This window comes from Petromyzon marinus, chromosome 69 (genome assembly GCF_048934315.1).
Source record: "Petromyzon marinus isolate PM22_M1 ecotype Great Lakes invasive population chromosome 69, UKy_Petmar_22M1.pri1.0, whole genome shotgun sequence".
NCBI classification, from domain to species: domain Eukaryota; kingdom Metazoa; phylum Chordata; class Hyperoartia; order Petromyzontiformes; family Petromyzontidae; genus Petromyzon; species Petromyzon marinus.
Window position 1 is genome coordinate 4,303,786 of NC_133735.1, and position 24,916 is coordinate 4,328,701.

General features: G+C 53.1%; 1 protein-coding gene across 1 annotated transcript; it reads left to right on the forward strand.

The window, feature by feature from the left end:
- The first annotated feature begins 1,173 nt into the window (after positions 1 to 1,173).
- On the forward strand, positions 1,174 to 23,376 carry LOC116957027 (uncharacterized). Its single transcript, XM_032978943.2, has 3 exons — positions 1,174 to 1,773; positions 10,889 to 12,626; positions 20,415 to 23,376. The coding sequence occupies exons 2-3, from the start codon at positions 11,005 to 11,007 to the stop codon at positions 21,481 to 21,483; spliced, it is 2,691 nt and encodes an 896-aa protein (XP_032834834.2). The 5' UTR covers positions 1,174 to 1,773; positions 10,889 to 11,004; the 3' UTR covers positions 21,484 to 23,376.
- Positions 23,377 to 24,916: the final 1,540 nt, after the last annotated feature.

The window sequence follows — 24,916 nt, forward strand, 5'->3', positions numbered from 1 at the left end:
ACACACACACACACAGGTACTATCACAGCTTGATCGGTGCTGGAGCATGATTTGGGGAGCGAGGGGGGTACAGCCGCTGCATCAACCAATCATCGGAGCCAACCCACGGCACCTGCTGGGGCTGTCCCGACACCTCCCCCTCCTGTCAGCCTTCGACAGTTCACGAGGCCTCAAAGTGCACCTGGCCTGGCACAGGCGCCGTGGTGACGTCACCGACGCTTAGTGGCACCACCCCCCCCCCCTTGACCACTGAGCTCGTGACGCGGCTATTGGCTAATTAGTGGAGGGGATGCTGGGGGGGGGGATCTGGGGGAGGGGGGAGTTGTGGGGGAGGGGCGTCACGTGCGTTGCACACGGCCCTACTCCCCCTCCCTTGCCCCTCCCCCCCTATTCCTCCAGACCCCGCCCCCAGCGAGCCACAGACGCATTTATCAGCCAATGAGCAGAGGGGATTGGGGGGGGGCTGGGGGTGGGACGCCTAGTTCTGTGGCGCTGCACACGACCCTGCCCTCCCTCGCCCCACCCCCTTCTACTCCAGACCCCGCCCCCTGCTCAGCCACCGACCAATGAGCAAAGGGGATTGGGGGTGGGAGGGGCTGAGTGTATCGGGCAATTATCTCAGTCAGTGGACCCATGGCCATCTGCTGGGTCTGCCCCGTAGCCTCCTGCCGGCGGGCGTTCCACGCTTCACGTGGCCTCAACGTGCACCTAGCCTGGCACGTGCGCCGTGGTGACGTCACAGACACTTAGTGGCGAATGGCGGTTGTGTAGGGGGGCTTAGTATTTACGTGGCGCTGCACACGGCCCTACTCTCTCTCGCCCCTCCCCCCCCTCCACTGCAGACCCCGCCCCCGCTCAGCTACCGGCCAATAAGCAGAGGGTATTGGGGATGGTAGGACCGGGGAGGGCGTAGTCCAGTGGTGCTGCACACGGCCCTACTCTCCGCCCCTTGCCCCTCCCCCCTCCACTCCAGACCCTGCCCATCACTGAGCCACCGCACAATGAGTAGGGGGGATTGAGGGTGTGTGGGGGAGGGGCGCGTATAGCCCCGAGGCGCTGCACACGGCCCTACTCCGCCTCGCCCCTCCCCCGTTTTTTCCGACCCCGCCCTCTTGTTCAGCAACCGACCAATGAGCGAGCGCGAGAGGCGTGGCCTCGGGAATTTTGGCGGGAGTGGGGGGGGGAGGGGTCACGGCCAGGTTCCGTTTCCGGGGTCGCTAGGCCCAGGCCTGAGGCCTTCCTGACGGGCCGCTGCCATCTTAAGAACAAAGCTTTTTTACTTTTCAAATTAACGGTTCCATTTTTGCTGTGAACAATTTTCACCTCAGGTTTATTTTTTTAGGTAATTGTTTTTATTATTAAACTGTTGTTGTAGTCGCTGCTGCGATCCTTACCACCACCATCACTACTACCACACACACGACTACATCCACACGACAATCACCACCCTCACCACCACACTCACCACCACCCTCACCACCCACACCATCACACTCACCACCACCCTCACCACCCACACCACCCTCACCACCACCCTCACCACCCTCACCATCACACTCACCACCACACTACTAACCACCCTCACCACCCACACTACCACCCACACCACCACACTCACCACCACCCTCACCACCCCCCTCACCACCACCCTCACCACCCCCCTCACCACCACACTACCACCACCCTCACCACCACACTACCACCACCCTTACCACCACACTACCACCACCCTCATCACGTCGCTGGTTGGGAAGGACAACGAATGAGTCTCTGGTGAGTAGTCTGTCGGTCTCTCTGAGTCTATGAGTCTCTGTGGTGAGTAGTCTGTGGGTCTGTATGTGAGTCTATGAGTCTCTGGTGAGTAGTCTGTGGGTCTCTATGTGAGTCTATGAGACTCTGGTGATTAGTCTGTGGGTCTCTATGTGAGTCTATGAGTCTCTGTGGTGAGTAGTCTGTGGGTCTCTATGTGAGTCTATGAGTCTCTGTGGTGACTAGTCTGTGGGTCTCTATGTGAGTCTATGAGTCTCTGTGGTGAGTAGTCTGTGGGTCTCTATGTGAGTCTGAGTCTCTGGTGAGTCGTCTGCGGGACTCTATGTGAGTCTATGAGTCTCTGTGGTGAGTCGTCAGTGGGTCTCTATGTGAGTCTATGAGTCTATGTGGTGAGTAGTCTGCGGGTCTCTATGTGAGTCTATGAGTCTCTATGGCGAGTAGTCTGTGGGTCTCTATGTGAGTCTATGAGTCTATGTGGTGAGTAGTCTGCGGGTCTCTGTGAGTCTATGAGTCTCTGTGGTGAGTAGTCTGTGGGTCTCTATGTGAGTCTATGAGTCTCTGTGGTGAGTAGTCTGTGGGTCTCTATGTGAGTCTATGAGTCTCTGTGGTGAGACGTTTGCGGGTCTCTTTGTGAGTCAATGAGTCTCTGTGGTGAGTAGTCTGCGGGTCTCTATGTGAGTCTATGAGTCTCTATGGTGAGTACTCTGCGGATCTCTACGTGAGTCTATGAGTCTGTGTGGTGAGTAGTCTGTGGGTCTCTATGTGAGTCTATGAGTCTCTGTGGTGAGATGTTTGCGGGTCTCTTTGTGAGTCAATGAGTCTCTGTGGTGAGTAGTCTGCGGGTCTCTATGTGAGTCTATGAGTCTCTATGGTGAGTACTCTGCGGATCTCTATGTGAGTCTATGAGTCTGTGTGGTGAGTAGTCTGTGGGTCTCTATGTGAGTCTATGAGTCTCTGTGGTGAGTCGTCTGTGGGTCTCTATGTGAGTCTATGAGTCTCTGTGGTGAGTCGTCTGTGGGTCTCTATGTGAGTCTATGAGTCTCTGTGGTGACTAGTCTGTGAGTCTCTATGTGAGTCTATGAGTCTCTGGTGAGTAGTCTGCGGGTTTCTATGTGAGTCTATGAGTCTCTGTGGTGACTAGTCTGTGAGTCTCTATGTGAGTCTATGAGTCTCTGGTGAGTAGTCTGCGGGTCTCTATGTGAGTCTATGAGTCTCTGGTGAGTAGTCTGCGGGTTTCTATGTGAGTATGAGTCTCTGGTGAGTAGTCTGCGGGTTTCTATGTGAGTATGAGTCTCTGGTAAGTAGTCTGTGGGTCTCTGTGAGTCTATGAGTCTCTGTGGTGAGTCGTCTTTGGGTCTCAATGTGAGTCTATGAGTCCCTGTTGTGAGTAGTCTGTGGGTCTCTATGTGAGTCTATGAGTCTCTGTGGTGAGTCGTCTGTGGGTCTCTATGTGAGTCTATGAGTCTCTGTGGTGACTAGTCTGTGGGTCTCTATGTGAGTCTATGAGTCTCTGTGGTGAGTAGTCTGTGGGTCTCTATGTGAGTCTATGAGGCTCTGTGGTGAGTAGTCTGTGGGTTCTTCGCAAGCCATCTGACTTCCATGAGAGATTCGTTCATTAGGCTATCCACATATACAAACAGAGACAATTTCAACCGAGAAGATGGATTCTGGCTTAGCAATCATTGGAAGGATTTGATAAACCATTTCGGGTCTTAATTGATCACGCTTACGGTGGCTTTCAGACAGCATACATTAATTTTTGGTCTCCCCCCTCCTGTTTTCCGAACATCGTTCATCTAAACAAACTGTCAAATCGCTATCCGTGGTGCTAACGTTTAAAAATAAATAATTACAAACCGCCACTTCTTTCAAATGTTCTTGCCGTTGGTTTTCACACCTGATGATGACTGCTTGTGTTGCAGTCGAAACGCCGTGAGAATTTTATTGTTTTATATATTTTATTAGTTATTGTTTCCCTTCAACGTGACTTTACCGAAAGAACCAAGAATATGAATCACTGCAGTCACGAAAGCTTTAAATAAAAAATTAGTCTGCGGGTCTCTACGTGAGTCTATGAGTCTCTGTGGTGAGTAGTCTGTGGGTCTCTATGTGAGTCTATGAGTCTCTGGTGAGTAGTCTGCGGGTCTCTATGTGAGTCTATGAGTCTCTGTGGTGAGTAGTCTGCGGGTCTCTATGTGAGTCTATGAGTCTCTGGTGAGTAGTCTGCGGGTCTCTATGTGAGTCTATGAGTCTCTGGTGAGTAGTCTGCGGGTCTCTATGTGAGTCTATGAGTCTCTGTGGTGAGTAGTCTGTGGGTCTCTATGTGAGTCTATGAGTCTCTGTGGTGAGTAGTCTGTGGGTCTCTACGTGAGTCTATGAGTCTCTGTGGTGAGTAGTCTGCGGGTCTCTATGTGAGTCTATGAGTCTCTATGGTGAGTAGTCTGTGGGTCGCTATGTGAGTCTATGAGTCTATGTGGTGAGTAGTCTGCGGGTCTCTGTTAGTCTAGAGAGCCATACACTCATAACACAGCAGAGACCCATAGACTCATCACACAGCAGAGACCCATAGACTCATCACACAGCAGAGACCCATAGACTCATCACACAGCAGAGACCCATAGACTCATCACACAGCAGAGAGCCATAGACTCATCACACAGCAGAGAGCCATAGACTACTCACACAGCAGAGAACCATAGACTACTCACACAGCAGAGACCCATAGACTCATCACACAGCAGAGAGCCATAGACTCATCACACAGCAGAGACCCATAGACTCATCACACAGCAGAGACCAATAGCCTCATCACACAGCAGAGAGCCATATACTCATCACACACAGAGACCCATAGACTCATCACACAGCAGAGACCCATAGACTCATCACACAGCAGAGAGCCATAGACTACTCACACACAGAGACCCATAGACTTCTCATACAGCAGAGAGCCATAGACTCATCACACAGCAGAGACCCATAGACTACTCATGCACAGAGACCCATAGACTACTCACACAGCAGAGACCCATAGACTCATCACACAGCAGAGAGCCATAGACTCATCACACAGCAGCGACCCATAGACTCATCACACAGCAGAGACCAATAGCCTCATCACACAGCAGAGAGCCATAGACTCATCACACACAGAGACCCATAGACTCATCACACAGCAGAGACCCATAGACTGCTCACACAGCAGAGACCCATAGACTACTCATACACAGAGACCCATAGACTACTCACACAGCAGAGACCCATAGACTACTCATACACAGAGACCCATAGACTACTCACACAGCAGAGACCAATAGCCTCATCACACAGCAGAGAGCCATAGACTCATCGCACACAGAGACCCATAGACTCATCACACAGCAGAGAGCCATAGACTCATCACACAGCAGAGACCCGTAGACTCATCACATAGGAGAGACCCATAGACTCACCACAGACAGACCCATAGACTCACCACACAGCAGAGACCCGTAGACTCATCACAGACAGAGACCCATAGACTACTCGCACACAGAGACCCATAGACTTCTCATACAGCAGAGAGCCGTAGACTCATCACACAGCAGAGACCCATAGACTACTCACACAGCAGAGACCCATAGACTACTCGTACACAGAGACCCATAGACTACTCACACAGCAGAGAGCCATAGACTCACCACACAGCAGAGAGCCATAGACTCATCACACAGCAGAGAGCCATAGACTCATCACACAGCAGAAACCCATAGACTCATCACACAGCAGAGACCCATAGACTCTTTGGTTCTATTGGGCAAAGTCACATAGATGAAAATAAAATAACAAAAAATCACGACGTTTCGGCCACAACACAAGCTGCCTTCATCAGGTGAAGGGACGAGACTGTCATCACACAGCAGAGACCCATAGACTCATCACACAGCAGAGACCCATAGACTCATCACACAGCAGAGACTCATAGACTCATCACACAGCAGAGAGCCATAGGCTCATCACACAGCAGAGAGCCATAGACTCATCACACAGCAGAGACCCATAGACTCATCACACAGCAGAGACCCATATACTCATCACACAACAGAGAGCCATAGACTCAACACACAGCAGAGACCCATAGACTCATCACACACAGAGACCCATAGACTCATCACACAGCAGAAACCCATAGACTCATCACACAGCAGAGACCCATAGACTCATTACACAGCAGAGACCCATAGACTCATCACAGAAGAGACCCATAGACTCATCACACAGCAGAGAGCCATAGACTCATCACACAGCAGAGACCCATAGACTCATCACACACAGAGACCCATAGACTCATCACACAGCAGAGACCCATAGACTCATCACACAGCAGAGAGCCATAGACTCAACACACAGCAGAGACCCATATACTCATCACACAGCAGAGAGCATAGACTCACCACACAGCAGAGAGCCATAGACTCATCACACAGCAGAGACCCATAGACTCATAACACAGCAGAGACCCATAGACTCATCACACAGCAGAGACCCATAGACTCATCACACAGCAGAGACCCATAGACTCATCACACTGCAGAAGACCCATAGACTCATCACACAGCAGAGAGGCATAGACTCATCACACAGCAGAGAGCCATAGACTCATCACACAGCAGAGACCCATAAACTCATCACACAGCAGAGAGCCATAGATTCATCACACAGCAGAGACCCATAGACTCATCACACAGCAGAGACCCATAGACTCATCACACAGCAGAGAGCCATAGACTCATCACACAGCAGAGACCCATAGACTCCTCACACAGCAGAGACCCATAGACTCAACACACAGCAGAGACCCATAGACTCATCACACAGCAGAGACCCGTAGACTCATCACACACAGAGACCCATAGACTCATCACACACAGATACCCATAGACTCATCATACAGAGACCCATAGACTCGTCACACAGCAGAGCCATAGACTCATCACACAGCAGAGAGCCATAGACTCATCACACAGCAGAGACCCACAGACTCATCACACAGCAGAGACCCATAGACTCATCACACAGCAGAAGACCCATAGACTCATCACACAGCAGAAGACCCATAGACTCATCACACAACAGAGACCCATAGACTCATCACACAGCAGACACCCATAGACTCATCACACAGCAGAGACCCATAGACTCATCACACAGCAGAGACCCATAGACTCATCACACAGCAGAGAGCCATTAACTCATCACACAGCAGAGACCCGTAGACTCATCACACAGCAGAGACCCATAGACTCATCACAGCAGAGACCCATAGACTCATCACACAGCAGAAGACCCATAGACTCATCACACAGCAGAGACCCATAGACTCATCACACAGCAGAGACCCATAGACCCATCACACAGCAGAGACCCATAGGCTCATCACACAGCAGAGAGCCATAGATTCATCACACAGCAGAGACCCATAGACTCATCACACAGCAGAGACCCATAGGCTCATCACACAGCAGAGAGCCATAGACTCATCACACAGCAGAGACCCATAGACTCATCACACAGCAGAGAGCCATAGACTCATCACACAGCAGAGACCCATAGACTCATCACACAGCAGAGAGCCATAGATTCATCACACAGCAGAGACCCATAGACTCATCACACAGCAGAGACCCATAGGCTCATCACACAGCAGAGAGCCATAGACTCATCACACAGCAGAGACCCATAGACTCCTCACACAGCAGAGACCCATAGACTCATCACACAGCAGAGACCCATAGATTCATCACACAGCAGAGACCCATAGACTCATCACACACAGATACCCATAGACTCTACATACAGAGTCCCATAGACTCGTCACACAGCAGAGAGCCATAGACTCATCACACAGCAGAGACCCATAGACTCCTCACACAGCAGAGACCCATAGACTCATCACACAGCAGAGACCCATAGACTCATCACACAGCAGAGACCCACAGACGCATCACACAGCAGAGACCCATAGACTCATCACACAGCAGAGAGCCATAGACTCATCACACAGCAGAGACCCACAGACTCATCACACAGCAGAGACCCATAGACTCATCACACAGCAGAAGACCCATAGACTCATCACACAGCAGAAGACCCATAGACTCATCACACAACAGAGACCCATAGACTCATCACACAGCAGACACCCATAGACTCATCACACAGCAGAAACCCATAGACTCATCACACAGCAGAGACCCATAGACTCATCACACAGCAGAGAGCCATTAACTCATCACACAGCAGAGACCCGTAGACTCATCACACAGCAGAGACCCATAGACTCATCACAGCAGAGACCCATAGACTCATCACACAGCAGAAGACCCATAGACTCATCACACAGCAGAGACCCATAGACTCATCACACAGCAGAGACCCATAGACCCATCACACAGCAGAGACCCATAGGCTCATCACACAGCAGAGAGCCATAGATTCATCACACAGCAGAGACCCATAGACTCATCACACAGCAGAGACCCATAGGCTCATCACACAGCAGAGAGCCATAGACTCATCACACAGCAGAGACCCATAGACTCATCACACAGCAGAGAGCCATAGACTCATCACACAGCAGAGACCCATAGACTCATCACACAGCAGAGAGCCATAGATTCATCACACAGCAGAGACCCATAGACTCATCACACAGCAGAGACCCATAGGCTCATCACACAGCAGAGAGCCATAGACTCATCACACAGCAGAGACCCATAGACTCCTCACACAGCAGAGACCCATAGACTCATCACACAGCAGAGACCCATAGATTCATCACACAGCAGAGACCCATAGACTCATCACACACAGATACCCATAGACTCTACATACAGAGTCCCATAGACTCGTCACACAGCAGAGAGCCATAGACTCATCACACAGCAGAGACCCATAGACTCCTCACACAGCAGAGACCCATAGACTCATCACACAGCAGAGACCCATAGACTCATCACACAGCAGAGACCCACAGACGCATCACACAGCAGAGACCCATAGACTCATCACACAGCAGAAGACCCATAGACTCATCACACAGCAGAAACCCATAGACTCATCACACAACAGAGACCCATAGACTCATCACACAGCAGAGACCCATAGACTCATCAGACAGCAGAGACCCATAGACTCATCACACAGCAGAGAGCCATAAACTCATCACACAGCAGAGACCCGTAGACTCATCACACAGCAGAGACCCATAGACTCATCACACAGCAGAGACCCATAGACCCATCACACAGCAGAGACCCATAGACTCATCACACAGCAGAGACCCATAGACTCATCACACAGCAGAGACCCACAGCACATCGTGCACAGTGCGATACGAGTGCCTGGATGCTACAGAGCACAAACACGAGTTACAGCTCATTAACTGAGCACACCAGTTAAGCTGGGGAAAGTGCATTAGCCGTGTGGAGTGGTCACAGTTAAACAAAAGTGCAGCACGAGTGTGCAATGAATGCGTTGTTACCCCACGTAACCCGTGCACTGCGGTTGAAATGTGCAGTGTTACGGTTCATTTAGAATCTTCATTTGAAGCTTTAGTGGTTTGTTTGCCGTGGCAGTGCGAAGTTTAGTTTGAGGTGCAGTGTTCGCCTGCGGTGTACAGTTCGTATGATAATTGGTTTTACCCTTTCTGGCATTAAAACAGTTTTGTTCGCGATGTTAAAACACCAAGCGGAGTTTTTTGCACGGAATCCTGTCTGCATTGACCACACGGGTTCTTGTGGCGAACATGCACACGAAAATCACGCTCCGGTCATACATGACGCATTGTCTTTGAAACTGATTGGTCCACGGCGGAGACGGCTTTCCTTAGAGCAGAGTCTCAAACGGTGTTGGAGCGGAGGTCGCCACACGGCGAACAGGACAAGCACAATGCCACTATCAGGATATTTACCGCTCGGGGTTCAGCAGCTACATCATGGGACCAATCAGTTTCAAAGACAATCCATATACAGGATGCTTCGTAAAAATGTTAACACTTAGTCGTTGTTTAAAAAGAACGGATAATACACTATGCTCTTTGGTTCTATTCGGTAAAGTCACGTAGGTAAAAATAAAATAGCTCCCGCACAGCTTAAGGGACGCCACCTGGGCTTGGCTGTCTTCACTCCAACGCTGTCCTCTGGACGGTCCGGTCCCTTCACCTGATGAAGGCCACTTGTCTTGTGGCCAAAACGTCATCGTGATTTTTTGTTATTTTATTTTTTACCCACGTGACTTTACCGAATGGAACCAAAGAGTGTGGATCCTTGCAGTCACAAAAGCTTCAAATCTAGAGAGGATAATACACTGTAACGTGGCAACAAATGTTACGTTCATAGCTTCAAAAAGCCTCCACTTGTTCACCACCGTTGTCAATGCATGCCTTGGCATCTTCAGGTGGTTTCTCGTGGTATTGTTGCAAATTCTTGGGAGCGTTAATATTCTTATTTTGAAGCACCCATGTATTACCAGAACATGTTTTGAGTGTTCACGAGCACAGCGTGTGGTTTTAATGCGGACGTGATTTCCTTGCAAAAAGTTTTTATTTTTGGTGTTTTGAACATCTGAACACAAGCTGTTCTATTTCCAGGAAGGGTAAAACCTACTCTTATATTTTTGTTACTGGCTAAGCGGGTCCCATGGTGTCCAAGTTCGTTTGTGGCGCAGCGCGTGCATTTGATTTGGAGCGCATTTGCCCGAGGTGCAGCTTGTGTGCAGTGCGCCGTTGTTCATTCACGACGAGCTGCTCGAACCAGGCTGGACAAGTGCCCAATCTGACCGCCGCGACGAGGGGGATCGGGACTAGGGGCCTCGTCCCAAGTTGGCTCGTGGAGGCAGGTTCACGTGACGCTCTGGTGTGGCGGCTCCCTCCTGGGGTGATCTGTCTCTCGGGGAGAGTGGCGGGCGCACGGCGGAAGTCGCCGAAATGGGGCCGCTCATCCCCGGGAGAGGTCCACCACCACCCACCACCCCGCCCCCCCCTCTGGAAGTGAAGGCCACCGCAAGAGCAGCAGTCAGTCTCTCTCGATGCTTTAGCTGAACCAAGTCTCCCACCCCCCCCTCTCCCCCCACACCGCAGGTGAGAGCGTGGGAAGCCTCGCTCGGTTGGCCCCCGCCGCCCCTCCCACCGGTGCCCCGTCCGTGGGGGCGGGTGCCGACGACTCGGCCGCGTTGTCCGGTCGGATTCGGGCGCCGATGAGGACCGGTCGCAAGGGCTCCGGGAGCACCGTCGACGAGTACCGCTGCTCGCGGGGGAAGATCTGCATGAAGAAGTCATGGTCGCCGGAGGCGGCCAAGGGGCCGCTCCCCGCCGAGGCGGCGGCGGTGCCGGCGCCTCGGCGGCCCGCCGCCCGCCGGTTGCCGCTCGTGCGGCTGGAGCGCGTGCCGCTGCTGGAGCGCGCCGCCGGCGCCGGCGCCCTCTCGCCCGAGAGCTTCCGCAAATTTGTGACCGGCGAGGGCCGGCGCTGCGACGAAGGGCGGCCGCGGGACCCGGCGTCGGCAACCCTCCGCCGCTCGTTTCGGCAGGCGGGGGGCCAGGCGCCGGAGAGGATCTTGGACGACCCCGAGGAGTTGTGCCGCGGCTGGCTGCCGAAGGCCCTCGTGCCCGAGAGGGACGCCGCCGCCGGGGCCGCCGCCGCGGCGCCCCCGGCGGCCGCGAGGGCCTCGCCGGGGGCGGACGCCGCGGCGAGGGAGACCCCTCCGGACGCGAGTCGACGGCCCCACCCGGCGCAGGAGGCCCTCGCCGTCGGCGAGAGGCGCGGCGCCGCGTCGCCGACCGCGGCCAAAGGCGGCGCTCGCGGCCAGGGCGCCGACGGGCGCGGCGCCAGGGCGGCGCCGGCGCCGGCGCCGGCCGCCTCGGTGCCGGCGGGCGCTCCTGCGCAGGCCGCCCCCGCCCCGCCGCCGGGCCGAGCCGAGGCGGAGAACTCCTTCGCCGTGAAGGTGCGGCAAGCGCCCGACCCGGCGCTGCAGGAGAGCGTGGCGGTGCCGTTCCGCTACTCGACCTACGACCCCGTGCTGGACGTCAACCCCCGGCTGATGCGGGCGTTCGACGCCTTCCCGTACCCGACGCGGGACCGCGCCCTGCGCCTGGCGCGGCGCACCCGCGTCGCCGTGGAGAACGTGCAGGCGTGGTTCGAGGCCCAGCGCCTCAAGCACGGCATCAGCTGGACCCCGGACGAGGTGCTGGAGGCCCGGCTGCGGCTGCGCGGCAGCGACGCCGTCGACAGCGACGACGACGTGGCGGAGGCGGACGAGGGCGGCTCGGGGTGGCCCAGCGGCTTCGGCGCGGGCGCGAGGACCGCGGCGGCGGCGGCGGCGGCGGCGGCGACGGCGGCGACGAGAGGCGACGACGGCAGAAGCGACCCCGGTGGCCGCGGCCGACGCGACGACGCCGTCGAAGGCGGTCGCGCGGGACCTCGGCACCACGCGGAGCCGACCGCGAGGCACGCGCCCGAGGCGGCCGACGGCGGCGGCGGCGGCGACGACGGTGACGTCTCGCGCGTGCCGGAGCGTGTCCAGGTTCCGGAGCGTCCCGAGGTGCTGGAGCCCGGCGAGATTCTGGATCTCAGGGAGGTCGTGCGGCGAGGCGACGCGCCGGAGACGCAGGAGGCCTCGCTGCCCACGCACGTCCACATGGCGCTGTGGGCCAGCTTCCACGAGTCGCCGTTCCCGTCGGCCGACAGGCTGGAGCGCCTGTGCACGGAGACGGGGCTGACGCTCAAAACGGTGCAGCAGTGGTTTGAGATCTGGCGGTCGGCCGGCCGCCTGCCGACGACGAGTACGGAGGGTGCCAGCGGAGCGTTCGCATCGAACTGGAAGTGAGTCCTCCCCTCGCCCCCGCCCCCCGCACCCTTCGTGTGAGAGACGTGATGCAGTTACGTGTGTGAGTGAGTGTGAGCGTGTGTCACTGTCCGGCAGAAACAACTCCCTACCTCCTCGGTGGATGGTAACGCTGTAGTCGGCAATGGCCGGTGGGGGGGTGGGAACTAATTGCAATTGGCTGTTCCCCTGGACGCGTGTGGGTGGCTGGTAACCCCTCCACCTTAAATTGAATTGCCTCTAAACTACGTGGAAGCAATCTAAGCTTGGCCAAAGCCCACTTGGCAAAGCCAGGGGACTGAACCCGAACCCTCGGGGTTCCCCCAGAAATGGCAAAAAACACCGCTCCGAGTGGCCGCGTGGAATGTTCAAACGCTTGTTGCGGTGGAGAGACTGCCGCTCCTCTGTGGGAAGATGGACCGGTTCCCGCCCGGGCCTCTGTTGAATACGGGAAGTCCGGTGGAACCGTTTTAGCTCCAGCCATCTCGAGGGGTGGAGAGTCGGGCTGAACGATTTTGGGGAAAATTTCCAAATGCGATTCTTCTGACGATGATTTGCGATGTTGAACTGAAGTCAAGCTTCAGTTCAATATTCACAGTGTAATGGATTTTAAACACGTGATGGAGCATTACCCGCGTGATACCATCGAAATAGGAACTGCTCCACATATTCTAATGCAAGGATGAGAACTTAAAAGATATGAATTGCTTCCAACGTGCGTTTATAAAAATGTTTTAAATTGAAATGGAACATATTCTTAGCTCTTTCGGTAAAGTCACGTTGAAGGGGAAACAATAAAATTATAAAATATATATAAAACAATACAAATTCTCACGACGTTTCGACCATAACACAAACGGTCGTCATCATCACACGGTCGTCATCATCACACCTGATGATGACCGTTTGTGTTATGGTCGAAACGTCGTGATAATTTTTTATTGTTTTATATATTTTATTATTTTATTGTTTCCCTTCAACGTGACTTTACCGAAAGAGCTAAGAATATGAATTACTGCAGTCAAGAAAGCTTTAAATCAAAATTGAAATGGAACAATCAAACATAGAACAATTGTAAAGTTAAATAAATAAATAACGACGGGCAGAACATCGCAGCCTTTGCGATTTGCTAATTGCATTGTTTCAAATTGCGATTTCGATTTGAAATCGATTAATTGTTCAGCCCGAGTGGACAGTTCTGCACCTGAGGCAGGAAACTCCCAAACAACAGTGAGTGGGAGTTTTGAACAAAAGAATGAAGGTGTGGGAGCGAAAGCGGTAAGGTGTTGGAAGCTGTAAGCACCAGGCTGCTGTTTGGGCCCTCCTCCCCATCAACAATAGGTGAGGAATGGTGGTGGTGGTGGTTGCTTATGCCTTCACCCAAGATGAACATCAGTGGAGAGGGATGCAGACTAGAACTCCCAGCTAAAGTGGCCCCTCAGACTCGTCATCCTATTGGGTGACTAATGCATGAGTGGGTCATGTTGCTGACACCTGGGCTAGAATGATTGCTAGCCATTGGCTAGATCAGCTCAATAACAACGGTAGGAGGCTGATAGACTTCTGTGCTGCCCATTACCAACACACTGTTCTGGCATAAGCGCATCCACACAACATCATGGATGCACGCTGGGTCCAAGCAAGAACATCTGCTGGACTACATAGCGATGGAACAGCGGATGCGAGCCCATGTCCTTGACACCAGGACCTACCGTGGCGCTGATCTGCCCACTGACCATCAGCTTGTCATCTGTAAAATACGCCTGCCTTTCTACTCCAGTCTTGGGTGTTTGTCTAGGACCCCATTCAAACCCACAGTGGACTGGTCTCTGTTTGCTGATGAAAGTTGCAAGCGAGAATGTCATCATCGCTTGCAGCTGGGATTGGCATTGTCCCCCCCTCCTCCCCTTGATGCCAAAAGGAAATGGGTGACATTCAGGACTGTGGCTCGTGCAGCTGCAATGGCTGCTTGAGGCACGCAGTCCAAACCACCCCAAAGACCCTGGCTAATTGAGGAAATTTCCCAGCTGGATGAGAAAAAGCGACAGGCTCACTCCCACCGTCTACAGCAGGGGTCTCAAACTCAACTTACCTGGGGGCCGCTGGAGGTAAGAGTCTGGGTGATGCTGGGCCGCATCAAGTATTCCAAAAAAAAAGTACAACTGATCCAATCTGCTCAATCTTTATTAATAACAGTTCAGAACATGAACGGTTCTTCAGAACATAGGCTTCTCTTACCTACTCCTTGCTGCCAGAGACCTGGCGACGCTTCCTCCTCTTACGCAGCCGAGCCACATTTGGCTTGAGGGAGGAAGCATTTGAGAGCCTCAGTATGGCTTGAAGATGCTCATCGGTAAGTTTGGACCTGTACTTTGACTTATTAAAGTGCATGGTGCAGAAGAGCTTTTCACATTAATATATGTGCTCCCAAAAAGGCACATGGTCCGCTTGAACATCCTGGAAAGCTCAGGGAAGGTGGGGGGCAATTCTCTCAGAAATTGTCCAAGCTTGTCTGCTTTTGCACTCACCTCCCTGAACTTGGCTTTGAGTTCAGAATTGCACTGCAGGTCAATTAGCTCCATTTGAAGCACAGGAGGGGCAGGCATCTTGCCTGCCCCTCCTGTGCTTCAACCCTCGGGGTTCCCCCAGAAATGGCAAAAAACACCGCTCCGAGTGGCCGCGTGGAATGTTCAAACGCTTGTTGCGGTGGAGAGACTGCCGCTCCTCTGTGGGAAGATGGACCGGTTCCCGCCCGGGCCTCTGTTGAATACGGGAAGTCCGGTGGAACCGTTTTAGCTCCAGCCATCTCGAGGGGTGGAGAGTCGGGCTGAACGATTTTGGGGAAAATTTCCAAATGCGATTCTTCTGACGATGATTTGCGATGTTGAACTGAAGTCAAGCTTCAGTTCAATATTCACAGTGTAATGGATTTTAAACACGTGATGGAGCATTACCCGCGTGATACCATCGAAATAGGAACTGCTCCACATATTCTAATGCAAGGATGAGAACTTAAAAGATATGAATTGCTTCCAACGTGCGTTTATAAAAATGTTTTAAATTGAAATGGAACATATTCTTAGCTCTTTCGGTAAAGTCACGTTGAAGGGGAAACAATAAAATTATAAAATATATATAAAACAATACAAATTCTCACGACGTTTCGACCATAACACAAACGGTCGTCATCATCACACGGTCGTCATCATCACACCTGATGATGACCGTTTGTGTTATGGTCGAAACGTCGTGATAATTTTTTATTGTTTTATATATTTTATTATTTTATTGTTTCCCTTCAACGTGACTTTACCGAAAGAGCTAAGAATATGAATTACTGCAGTCAAGAAAGCTTTAAATCAAAATTGAAATGGAACAATCAAACATAGAACAATTGTAAAGTTAAATAAATAAATAACGACGGGCAGAACATCGCAGCCTTTGCGATTTGCTAATTGCATTGTTTCAAATTGCGATTTCGATTTGAAATCGATTAATTGTTCAGCCCGAGTGGACAGTTCTGCACCTGAGGCAGGAAACTCCCAAACAACAGTGAGTGGGAGTTTTGAACAAAAGAATGAAGGTGTGGGAGCGAAAGCGGTAAGGTGTTGGAAGCTGTAAGCACCAGGCTGCTGTTTGGGCCCTCCTCCCCATCAACAATAGGTGAGGAATGGTGGTGGTGGTGGTTGCTTATGCCTTCACCCAAGATGAACATCAGTGGAGAGGGATGCAGACTAGAACTCCCAGCTAAAGTGGCCCCTCAGACTCGTCATCCTATTGGGTGACTAATGCATGAGTGGGTCATGTTGCTGACACCTGGGCTAGAATGATTGCTAGCCATTGGCTAGATCAGCTCAATAACAACGGTAGGAGGCTGATAGACTTCTGTGCTGCCCATTACCAACACACTGTTCTGGCATAAGCGCATCCACACAACATCATGGATGCACGCTGGGTCCAAGCAAGAACATCTGCTGGACTACATAGCGATGGAACAGCGGATGCGAGCCCATGTCCTTGACACCAGGACCTACCGTGGCGCTGATCTGCCCACTGACCATCAGCTTGTCATCTGTAAAATACGCCTGCCTTTCTACTCCAGTCTTGGGTGTTTGTCTAGGACCCCATTCAAACCCACAGTGGACTGGTCTCTGTTTGCTGATGAAAGTTGCAAGCGAGAATGTCATCATCGCTTGCAGCTGGGATTGGCATTGTCCCCCCCTCCTCCCCTTGATGCCAAAAGGAAATGGGTGACATTCAGGACTGTGGCTCGTGCAGCTGCAATGGCTGCTTGAGGCACGCAGTCCAAACCACCCCAAAGACCCTGGCTAATTGAGGAAATTTCCCAGCTGGATGAGAAAAAGCGACAGGCTCACTCCCACCGTCTACAGCAGGGGTCTCAAACTCAACTTACCTGGGGGCCGCTGGAGGTAAGAGTCTGGGTGATGCTGGGCCGCATCAAGTATTCCAAAAAAAAAGTACAACTGATCCAATCTGCTCAATCTTTATTAATAACAGTTCAGAACATGAACGGTTCTTCAGAACATAGGCTTCTCTTACCTACTCCTTGCTGCCAGAGACCTGGCGACGCTTCCTCCTCTTACGCAGCCGAGCCACATTTGGCTTGAGGGAGGAAGCATTTGAGAGCCTCAGTATGGCTTGAAGATGCTCATCGGTAAGTTTGGACCTGTACTTTGACTTATTAAAGTGCATGGTGCAGAAGAGCTTTTCACATTAATATATGTGCTCCCAAAAAGGCACATGGTCCGCTTGAACATCCTGGAAAGCTCAGGGAAGGTGGGGGGCAATTCTCTCAGAAATTGTCCAAGCTTGTCTGCTTTTGCACTCACCTCCCTGAACTTGGCTTTGAGTTCAGAATTGCACTGCAGGTCAATTAGCTCCATTTGAAGCACAGGAGGGGCAGGCATCTTGCACATCGAAGGAGAAAGGGGTCAGCAAAAATTTGAAAAGTGGCTCTGTGTGTCTTGAAGTCTGCGAACCTGTGATCAAATTCCTCCTGTAGCTTTACAATGGCATCAGCATACTTCTCACCACTGAATGGTGTGCCCGCGTCCATGAGTGCCTTGCATGCTGGGAAATGGCAGAGGTTTGTCTGAGAGAGCTGGGCTATCCATAACACAAGTTTTGTGGAGAATGCTCTGACTTTGTCATAGGCAGCACTGACAAGCTGCCCCTGGCCTTGTAACTTCTTGTTCAGTACATTCAGCTCCTGTGTGATGTCAACAAGAAAGGCTAAGTCCGTCCATGAGCCATTTGGGATCACTTAGCACAGGAACAGCCATCCCATACTTCTCCACGAAGGCTTTCACTTCTGCTCTCAACTCACAAAACCTCTTCAGGACGTTTCCCCTGCTGAGCCAACGTACCTCGGTGAAGTAGAGCACATCCTCATATGCTGACTATTTCCTCTAAAAAGGCACGGAACTGCCGGTGCTCTAAGCCCCTGGATCTGATATGGTTGATGCATTTCACAACGACAGACATCACATTGTCAAACTTCAGGCATTTGCTGCAAAGGGCCTGCTGATGGATAATGCAGTGCAGAGCAATGGCCTCCTCCACACCCTCCTCTTCCGGTTCTCTTTGAACAAGTGCCACCAGTCCATTTCTCGTCCCTGTCATTGACGGCGCTCCGTCGGTGGTTATTCCAGCAAACCTCTTCCACAACACCTGGCGGAATATCTCCTGAGCGGTGGTCTGGCCATGCATTGGATTCGCTGTGAGCAACTCTTCCGTCACTTCAACATTGCCGTCAACACCACGGACATGCATTGCGAGCTGCGCGGTGTCAGTGATGTCTGTGCTCTCATCAAGAGCGACTGAGTATGCACGGAAATGTTTGGCTTTCTCACGCAGTTGATCGCATATGTTACCCTGACAGGTCAGAAATGCCCTCTGCCACTGTGTTGGCTGAAAGGCTGATGTTGCTAAACTGACCCTTCTTTTCCGGACAGACTATACTTGCACTTCTTGATGAACTCGCCGTCTTTGAATGGCTTTGCCGCCTTAGCAATCATCTCACTCACCACGTAGCTAGCTTCGACTGCTGCATCACTCTCTTAGCTTGCTTTCTTGAAAAAATATTGTTGCCTCAGTAGACATGTTTTAAGATTGGCGACCCGGTCCTCTCTCTCTCTCATCTCCCTGGTATTTTTGCATACTCCTCAGTATGTCTAGTTAAGTAATGACGTCTGATGTTGCATTCCTTGTGCACCGCAACTTTCTCTGTGCATATAAGACACGATGTCGGGAGTGCCCCTGTGCTCAACAACAAAAAATATTCCGTCTCCCACTTTTCCTGAAATTGTCTGTGCTCGTCGCCAACCTTCCTCTTCAAGGCAGGTTTTGAGAGAGACATGACTGGGACTGGGTGATAAAAAAACCAAAACACATTTAATAACAATAGAAAAAAGTTAATAAAATAAACTACCGTAATTTCCGGACTGTAAGCCACTACTTTTTTTACACGCTTTGAACACTGCGGCTTAAACAATGAAGTGGCTAATTTATGTTTTTTTTTTTACACAAGCTTCATGCCGCCAAAACATTTACTGTCAACAAACACCGGAAGCTGTCACGAGCCTGAGCTATGGGAAAAAAATAATAAATAAAAATAAATAAATATTTGGTGTCAAGTAGGGGGCCACAAAATATCGTTCCGCGGGCCGCAATTGGCCCGTGGGCCACAAGTTTGAGACCCCTGGTCTACAGAATCCCACGTCAGAGAATGAGGGGGCTTACCGCAGCCTTCGCTCGGAGGTTCGGAGATCCGTGAGGCGCTGCAAGGATGGGTGGTGGTCGCGGGTTGCTGAAGAAATGGAATCTGCCTCGGTAGCCCGCGATCACAAATCACTTTTTAACTCCATCAAAAAAAGTAACTTGCAGCGCCGCACTTATCACCATCGTAAGGGGAAAGAACGGTGATCCATCTCCAACCCCCCAGGAACAGGTTTTCAGGTTTGCTGAGCATTTCTGTGAGGTCTTGGGCGGAGGGGAAATGCCTCGGCCCAGAAAACATCGCGAGTCAAAGTGGGGGGTGAGCCCTGCTGAGACTGCGGTGCCTCAAATATTGGAAGTGACTGGCTGAAGCGCCATATGTTCAGGCAGTAGGGAAGGTGATCCAGCCTGAGACCAGACTCGATCACCTTCCCTACTTCTCGCAAGGAATCCTGTCTGCGTTTAACCGCGCGCGGTACACGTGGCGAACGCGCGGACAGACCCCTGGCCCTGATGATGATCGCGTTACGCGTCGTCCTGAAAACTGACCGGCCTACATCATGGCCTGGTCTCACTCGTGTTAGACCAGGGAATGCCACAAGCTGCCCCGTGGGGGTTAAAGCTGCTCACCCCGAGCTATAAAATGCTCTGCTACGTGCGTCGTCTTTGTACTGTGACCGCCTGTCGTCGTTGTCTTCTGCTCACAACGCTCGTGGCGAGGCATGGGAGGACGAGGCCACTGGCGGCGCTCTTGAACATCTTAACGCCCCTTGCAGTGCCAGAAAAGGGCTCTTATTTTGGCGTACGTTGGCACCGATGTGCTCGCGCCGACTCCGCCGGAAACGGGAGCCGGAGGGTGGGACGGACGCCACGAGGCGACGGCGGTACCGGAACGAGCGTCGTCGCCCACGCCCGGGGTCAAGTGGCAAGCGGAAACGCGAAACTGTAGTTGGCTTACCCTCCCCTGACACCCTCCCCTGACACCCACCCACCCCACCCCGCCGCCACAACGCCCCCGTAATCGGCGGTGCCCACGCTGTCGCTCGCAGGCCCAACTGGAGCAGCGAGAACAGCGCCGGGCTGACCGGCGTCCGGGCCGAGCGGGCGGCGCCGGCCACCATCGACATAGAACTCGGCGCCAGCGACGTCGGCGAGGATTCCGACAGCGACGACAACGACAGGCGGGTGGTGGAGGAGGACGAGGGGGGCACGCGGGAGCGAGCGGGCTACGCCAGCGACGCCAGCGACGCCAGCGACCCCAGCTACAGGCCGGGGAACGGCAAGAAGGCGGCGGCGGCGGCGGCGGCGGCGCCGGCGCAGAAGCAGTGGACGCTGCCGGGCCACTTGCCGTGCGAGCGCGACATGCTGCGGATGAAATTCGAGGAGAACCCGTGGCCCACGGAAGAGGTTGTCGCCTTCCTGTCGAACGTGCTCAGGATGACGCCCCTGCAGGTGCGCAAATCCTTCTCTTACCGCCGACAGCAGCAGCGGAAAAAGATGATGTTGGCCGAGCAGCAGCAGCAGCAGCAGCAGGAGGAGGAGGAGGAGGAGGGGGCCGGCCGTGACAAGCGGCCGGCGCGTGACGCCAACCCCAGGCGCCGCCCGCCGGCGTCGGCGTCGCCCGGCGCGGCCAAGGGTCACCCGCCCGGCCAGGCCTCGGAGGCGCGCAAGCGCAGCCCCGCCCCGGCGGCGCCGGGCGACGTCGCCACGGCGATTGCGCGCGCCCTGCCGCTCATCTCGCTGAACGAGGCCTTCCTGCTGGAGCGGTCGCCCTCGGACGCGACGCTGCGGCGCCTCGTGGAGCAGACGGGCCTCCCCGCGCAGGACGTCGTCGACTTCTTCGAGCGCAAGCGCCGGCGCAGCAATGGCGCCGGCGGGGGGCCCGTGGCAGGCGGCCCGCCTCCGCCGGCGGCGGACTTCGCGCCCGAGCGGGGGGGACCCCCGGGCCACGTTTTGAGCCCCGGACAGTCGATCGAGCTCTCGGACGAGGGGGCGGGCGTCGACTCCGGCGCCACCAACGGCGCCGGGGCCGGGAGCGTCATGGTCGTCATCGGCAGCATCGGCTGCGGCATCGGTGAGATCATGAGGAGGATGGGCGGCGCCGGCGGCGAGCGCTGAGCCGGCGGCGTCGCCGGTCGCGGCGCCGGCGTTCGCGGCCAGCCGGGCCGCCGTGTTCCTGGTGGCGGTGGCGGCACCCCTTGGCGGCCGCGTCGGGTGGCGGTGCGTTAGCTGGTGCTGCCGGCGGTGAGAAGACCGTCCCGTGCCGCAACATTCCCACAACGGTTCCCCGGGTTCCACCGAGCAATGGCACCGCTGTGCCCCTCTCCCCCCTCCTCCACCTCCACCTCCTCCACCTCCTCCACCTCCACCTCACTCCTCGCCTCTGACCACGTCGTCGCGATCGCCCAGTTGGCGGGGAAAGGGCAAGTGGCCGGACCGTCGCTTGCCCCCAGCGGTTGATGCCTTGCCGGCGATGCACCCTTGAATTTTTTGGACGCTTCGACAACTTTTATTTAAAGCTTTCGTGACTGCAGGGATTGAATCACACCTGGATCTTGTTTTTATTCAAGATTTTGGAGATCTTTTTTGTGATCCCCGCAATGTTGGGTAAAGTGATGGTTTTGAATGGCTCCTCAAGAGGGTCCTTCTTCATAGTTGGAGTGATAGCTTTGCGGATTGTGTAGTCGGGAGTAACCATTAGCCTTAAGAGGTTGGTGTACGTGCTTGAGTTCACTGGCTATGTGTTCCTGGTCGGATATGCATTGGGCTCTATGGTGCAGAGTGTTGATGAGGGAATTCTTCTGGGATGGATGGTGGTGGGAATCCAGTTTCAGGTAACCATCCGTATGGGTATCTTTCCTGTAGACAGAGTGGCTCATTGAACCATCAGGTCTCTTTTTTTATTAGGACATCCAAAAAAGATAGCTTGCCATCTTTTTCGACTTCCATGGTAAATCTGATGGCTGGGTGTATGGAATTGATGTGGTCGAGGAATTGGTCTTTACCGAAAGAACCAAGAATATAACAACAAACGTCGTGGTCATGGTCCGTCTGTGCAGGTAGCCCCCCCCCCCCACCCTTATTATATTGGTGGTGGTCCGTGGTGGTTGTAGTGGCGGCGGTGGTGGTGGTGTTCGTGGTGGTGTTTGGTGGTGGTGGTGGTGGTCTCCACCGCTACGTTTCCTTATTCATTATTTCCACTTGGCTCTCTTTCGTCTTGCAGTGCCGATGAAGCTCCAGCGATGAGCCACGGCCATCCCCATCGCTCCTCTTACTGGAAACCCATCCCTCCCTCGCTCCCTCCACTCCTTCCTGTCCCCTCCCTCTATATTCCTTGTGGTCACTCAAATCCTCAATCCTCACACTCATTCCCCAATCCTTACACTCATTCCCCAATCGACACACTCATTCATCCGACACTCATTCCTCCATCCATACACTCGTTCCCCAATCCTTTCACTCATTCCCCAATCCTTACACTCCTTCATCCGACACTCATTCCTCCATCCATACATTCCTTCATCCGACACTCATTCCCCAAACCTTACACTCCTTCATCCTTACACTCGTTCCTCCATCCTTACACTCGTTCCTCCATCCTTTCACTCATTCCTCAATCCTTTCACTCGGAACGGAACAACAACAACAACAAATGTATACAACGGCGTGATTATTTGCAGAGGTGCAACGTCACAGAGCCCGCTCCCGCAGGTCCGTCATGGTGGGGTGGGGGAGCCCTTGGCGAGTGAATCGCCCGCTGCTAAAACCGGCACAAAGCTATGGGAGGGGAGGGGAGGGTAGGAGGGGAGGGATGGGAGGGAGGGAAGGAGGGGAGGGATGGGAGGGAGGGAAGGAGGGGGAGGGAGGAGAGCGAGGGAGAAGAGGGGGAGATTACCCAGGGGGTGGTGGTTACGGGCCGGGGAAGTTTTGGTGGTTGTTGACGAGGGAGGTGAGATTTGTCTGCAGGAGAATAAACTGAAGTGACCATTTGTTCACTGTCTTGTACATACACCCCGTGCGCTGTTTGTTTTCTTGTGAAGGCAGTCCTCGGCTTACGGACTCCCCCCGGCTTACGGACGCCCCGCCGCTGTCTTTTGTGTTCTCTGCTTTTCACGAACATTAACCACCACCCCCCCCGTCGTGTCTCAGTAAGAGTGGTGAAAGTGGCGAGGGTGGTCATAAGCAGAGCTCCACTATTACGATGGAAACTAAAGTGGACGTGATAAAGCATTGTGAACCAGTGGCATCTACAGAACGTGAAGAACCAGTGGCATCTACATCTGCTAGACGTGAAGAACCTGTGGCATCTACAGAACGTGAAGAACCAGTGGCATCTACATCTACAGAACGTGAAGAACCAGTGGCATCTAGAGAACAGGAAGAACCAGTGGCATCTACATCTACAGAACGTGAAGAACCAGTGGCATCTACATCTACAGAACGTGAAGAACCAGTGGCATTTACATCTACAGAACATGAAGAACCAGTGGCATCTACAGAACGTGAAGAACCAGTGGCATCTACATCTACAGAATGTGAAGAACCAGTGGCATCTGCATCTGCAGAACCTGAAGAACCAGTGGCATCTACATCTACAAAACGTGAAGAACCAGTGGCATCTACATCTGCATAAAGTGAAGAACCAGTGGCATCTACATCTGCAGAACATGAAGAACCAGTGGTATCTACATTTGCAGAACATAAACCAGTGGCATCTACATTTGCAGAACGTGAAGAACCATTGGCATCTACAGAACGTGAAGAACCAGTGGCATCTACAGAACATGAACCAGTGGTATCTGCATCTGCAGAATGTGAAGAACCAGTGGCATCTGCAGAACATGAAGAACCAGTGGCATCTGCATCTGCAGAACGTGAAGAACCAGTGGCATCTACATCTGCAGAACGTGAAGAACCAGTGGCATCTTCATCTGCAGAACGTGAAGAACCAGTGGCATCTACATCTGCATAACGTGGAGAACCAGTGGCATCTGCATCTGCAGAACCTGAAGAACCAGTGGCATCTACATCTACAGAACGTGAAGAACCAGTGGCATCTACATCTGCATAAAGTGAAGAACCAGTGGCATCTACATCTGCAGAACATGAAGAACCAGTGGTATCTACATTTGCAGAACATGAAGAACCAGTGGCATCTACATTTGCAGAACGTGAAGAACCATTGGCATCTACATCTACAGAACGTGAAGAACCAGTGGCATCTACAGAACATGAAGAACCAGTGGTATCTGCATCTGCAGAACGTGAAGAACCAGTGGCATCTTCATCTGCAGAACGTGAAGAACCAGTGGCATCTACATCTGCATAACGTGGAGAACCAGTGGCATCAGCATCTGCAGAACCTGAAGAACCAGTGGCATCTACATCTACAGAACGTGAAGAACCAGTGGCATCTACATCTGCATAAAGTGAAGAACCAGTGGCATCTACATCTGCAGAACATGAAGAACCAGTGGTATCTACATTTGCAGAACATGAAGAACCAGTGGCATCTACATTTGCAGAACGTGAAGAACCAGTGGTATCTGCA

Bases quoted from the DNA above. Each gene is read 5' to 3' on its own strand.
- LOC116957027 (XM_032978943.2), top strand. From the start codon at position 11,005: ATGAGGACCGGTCGCAAGGGCTCCGGGAGCACCGTCGACGAGTACCGC. The intron at 12,627-20,414 runs GTGAGTCCTCCC...TGTCGCTCGCAG, and splicing joins GCGTTCGCATCGAACTGGAA to GCCCAACTGGAGCAGCGAGA.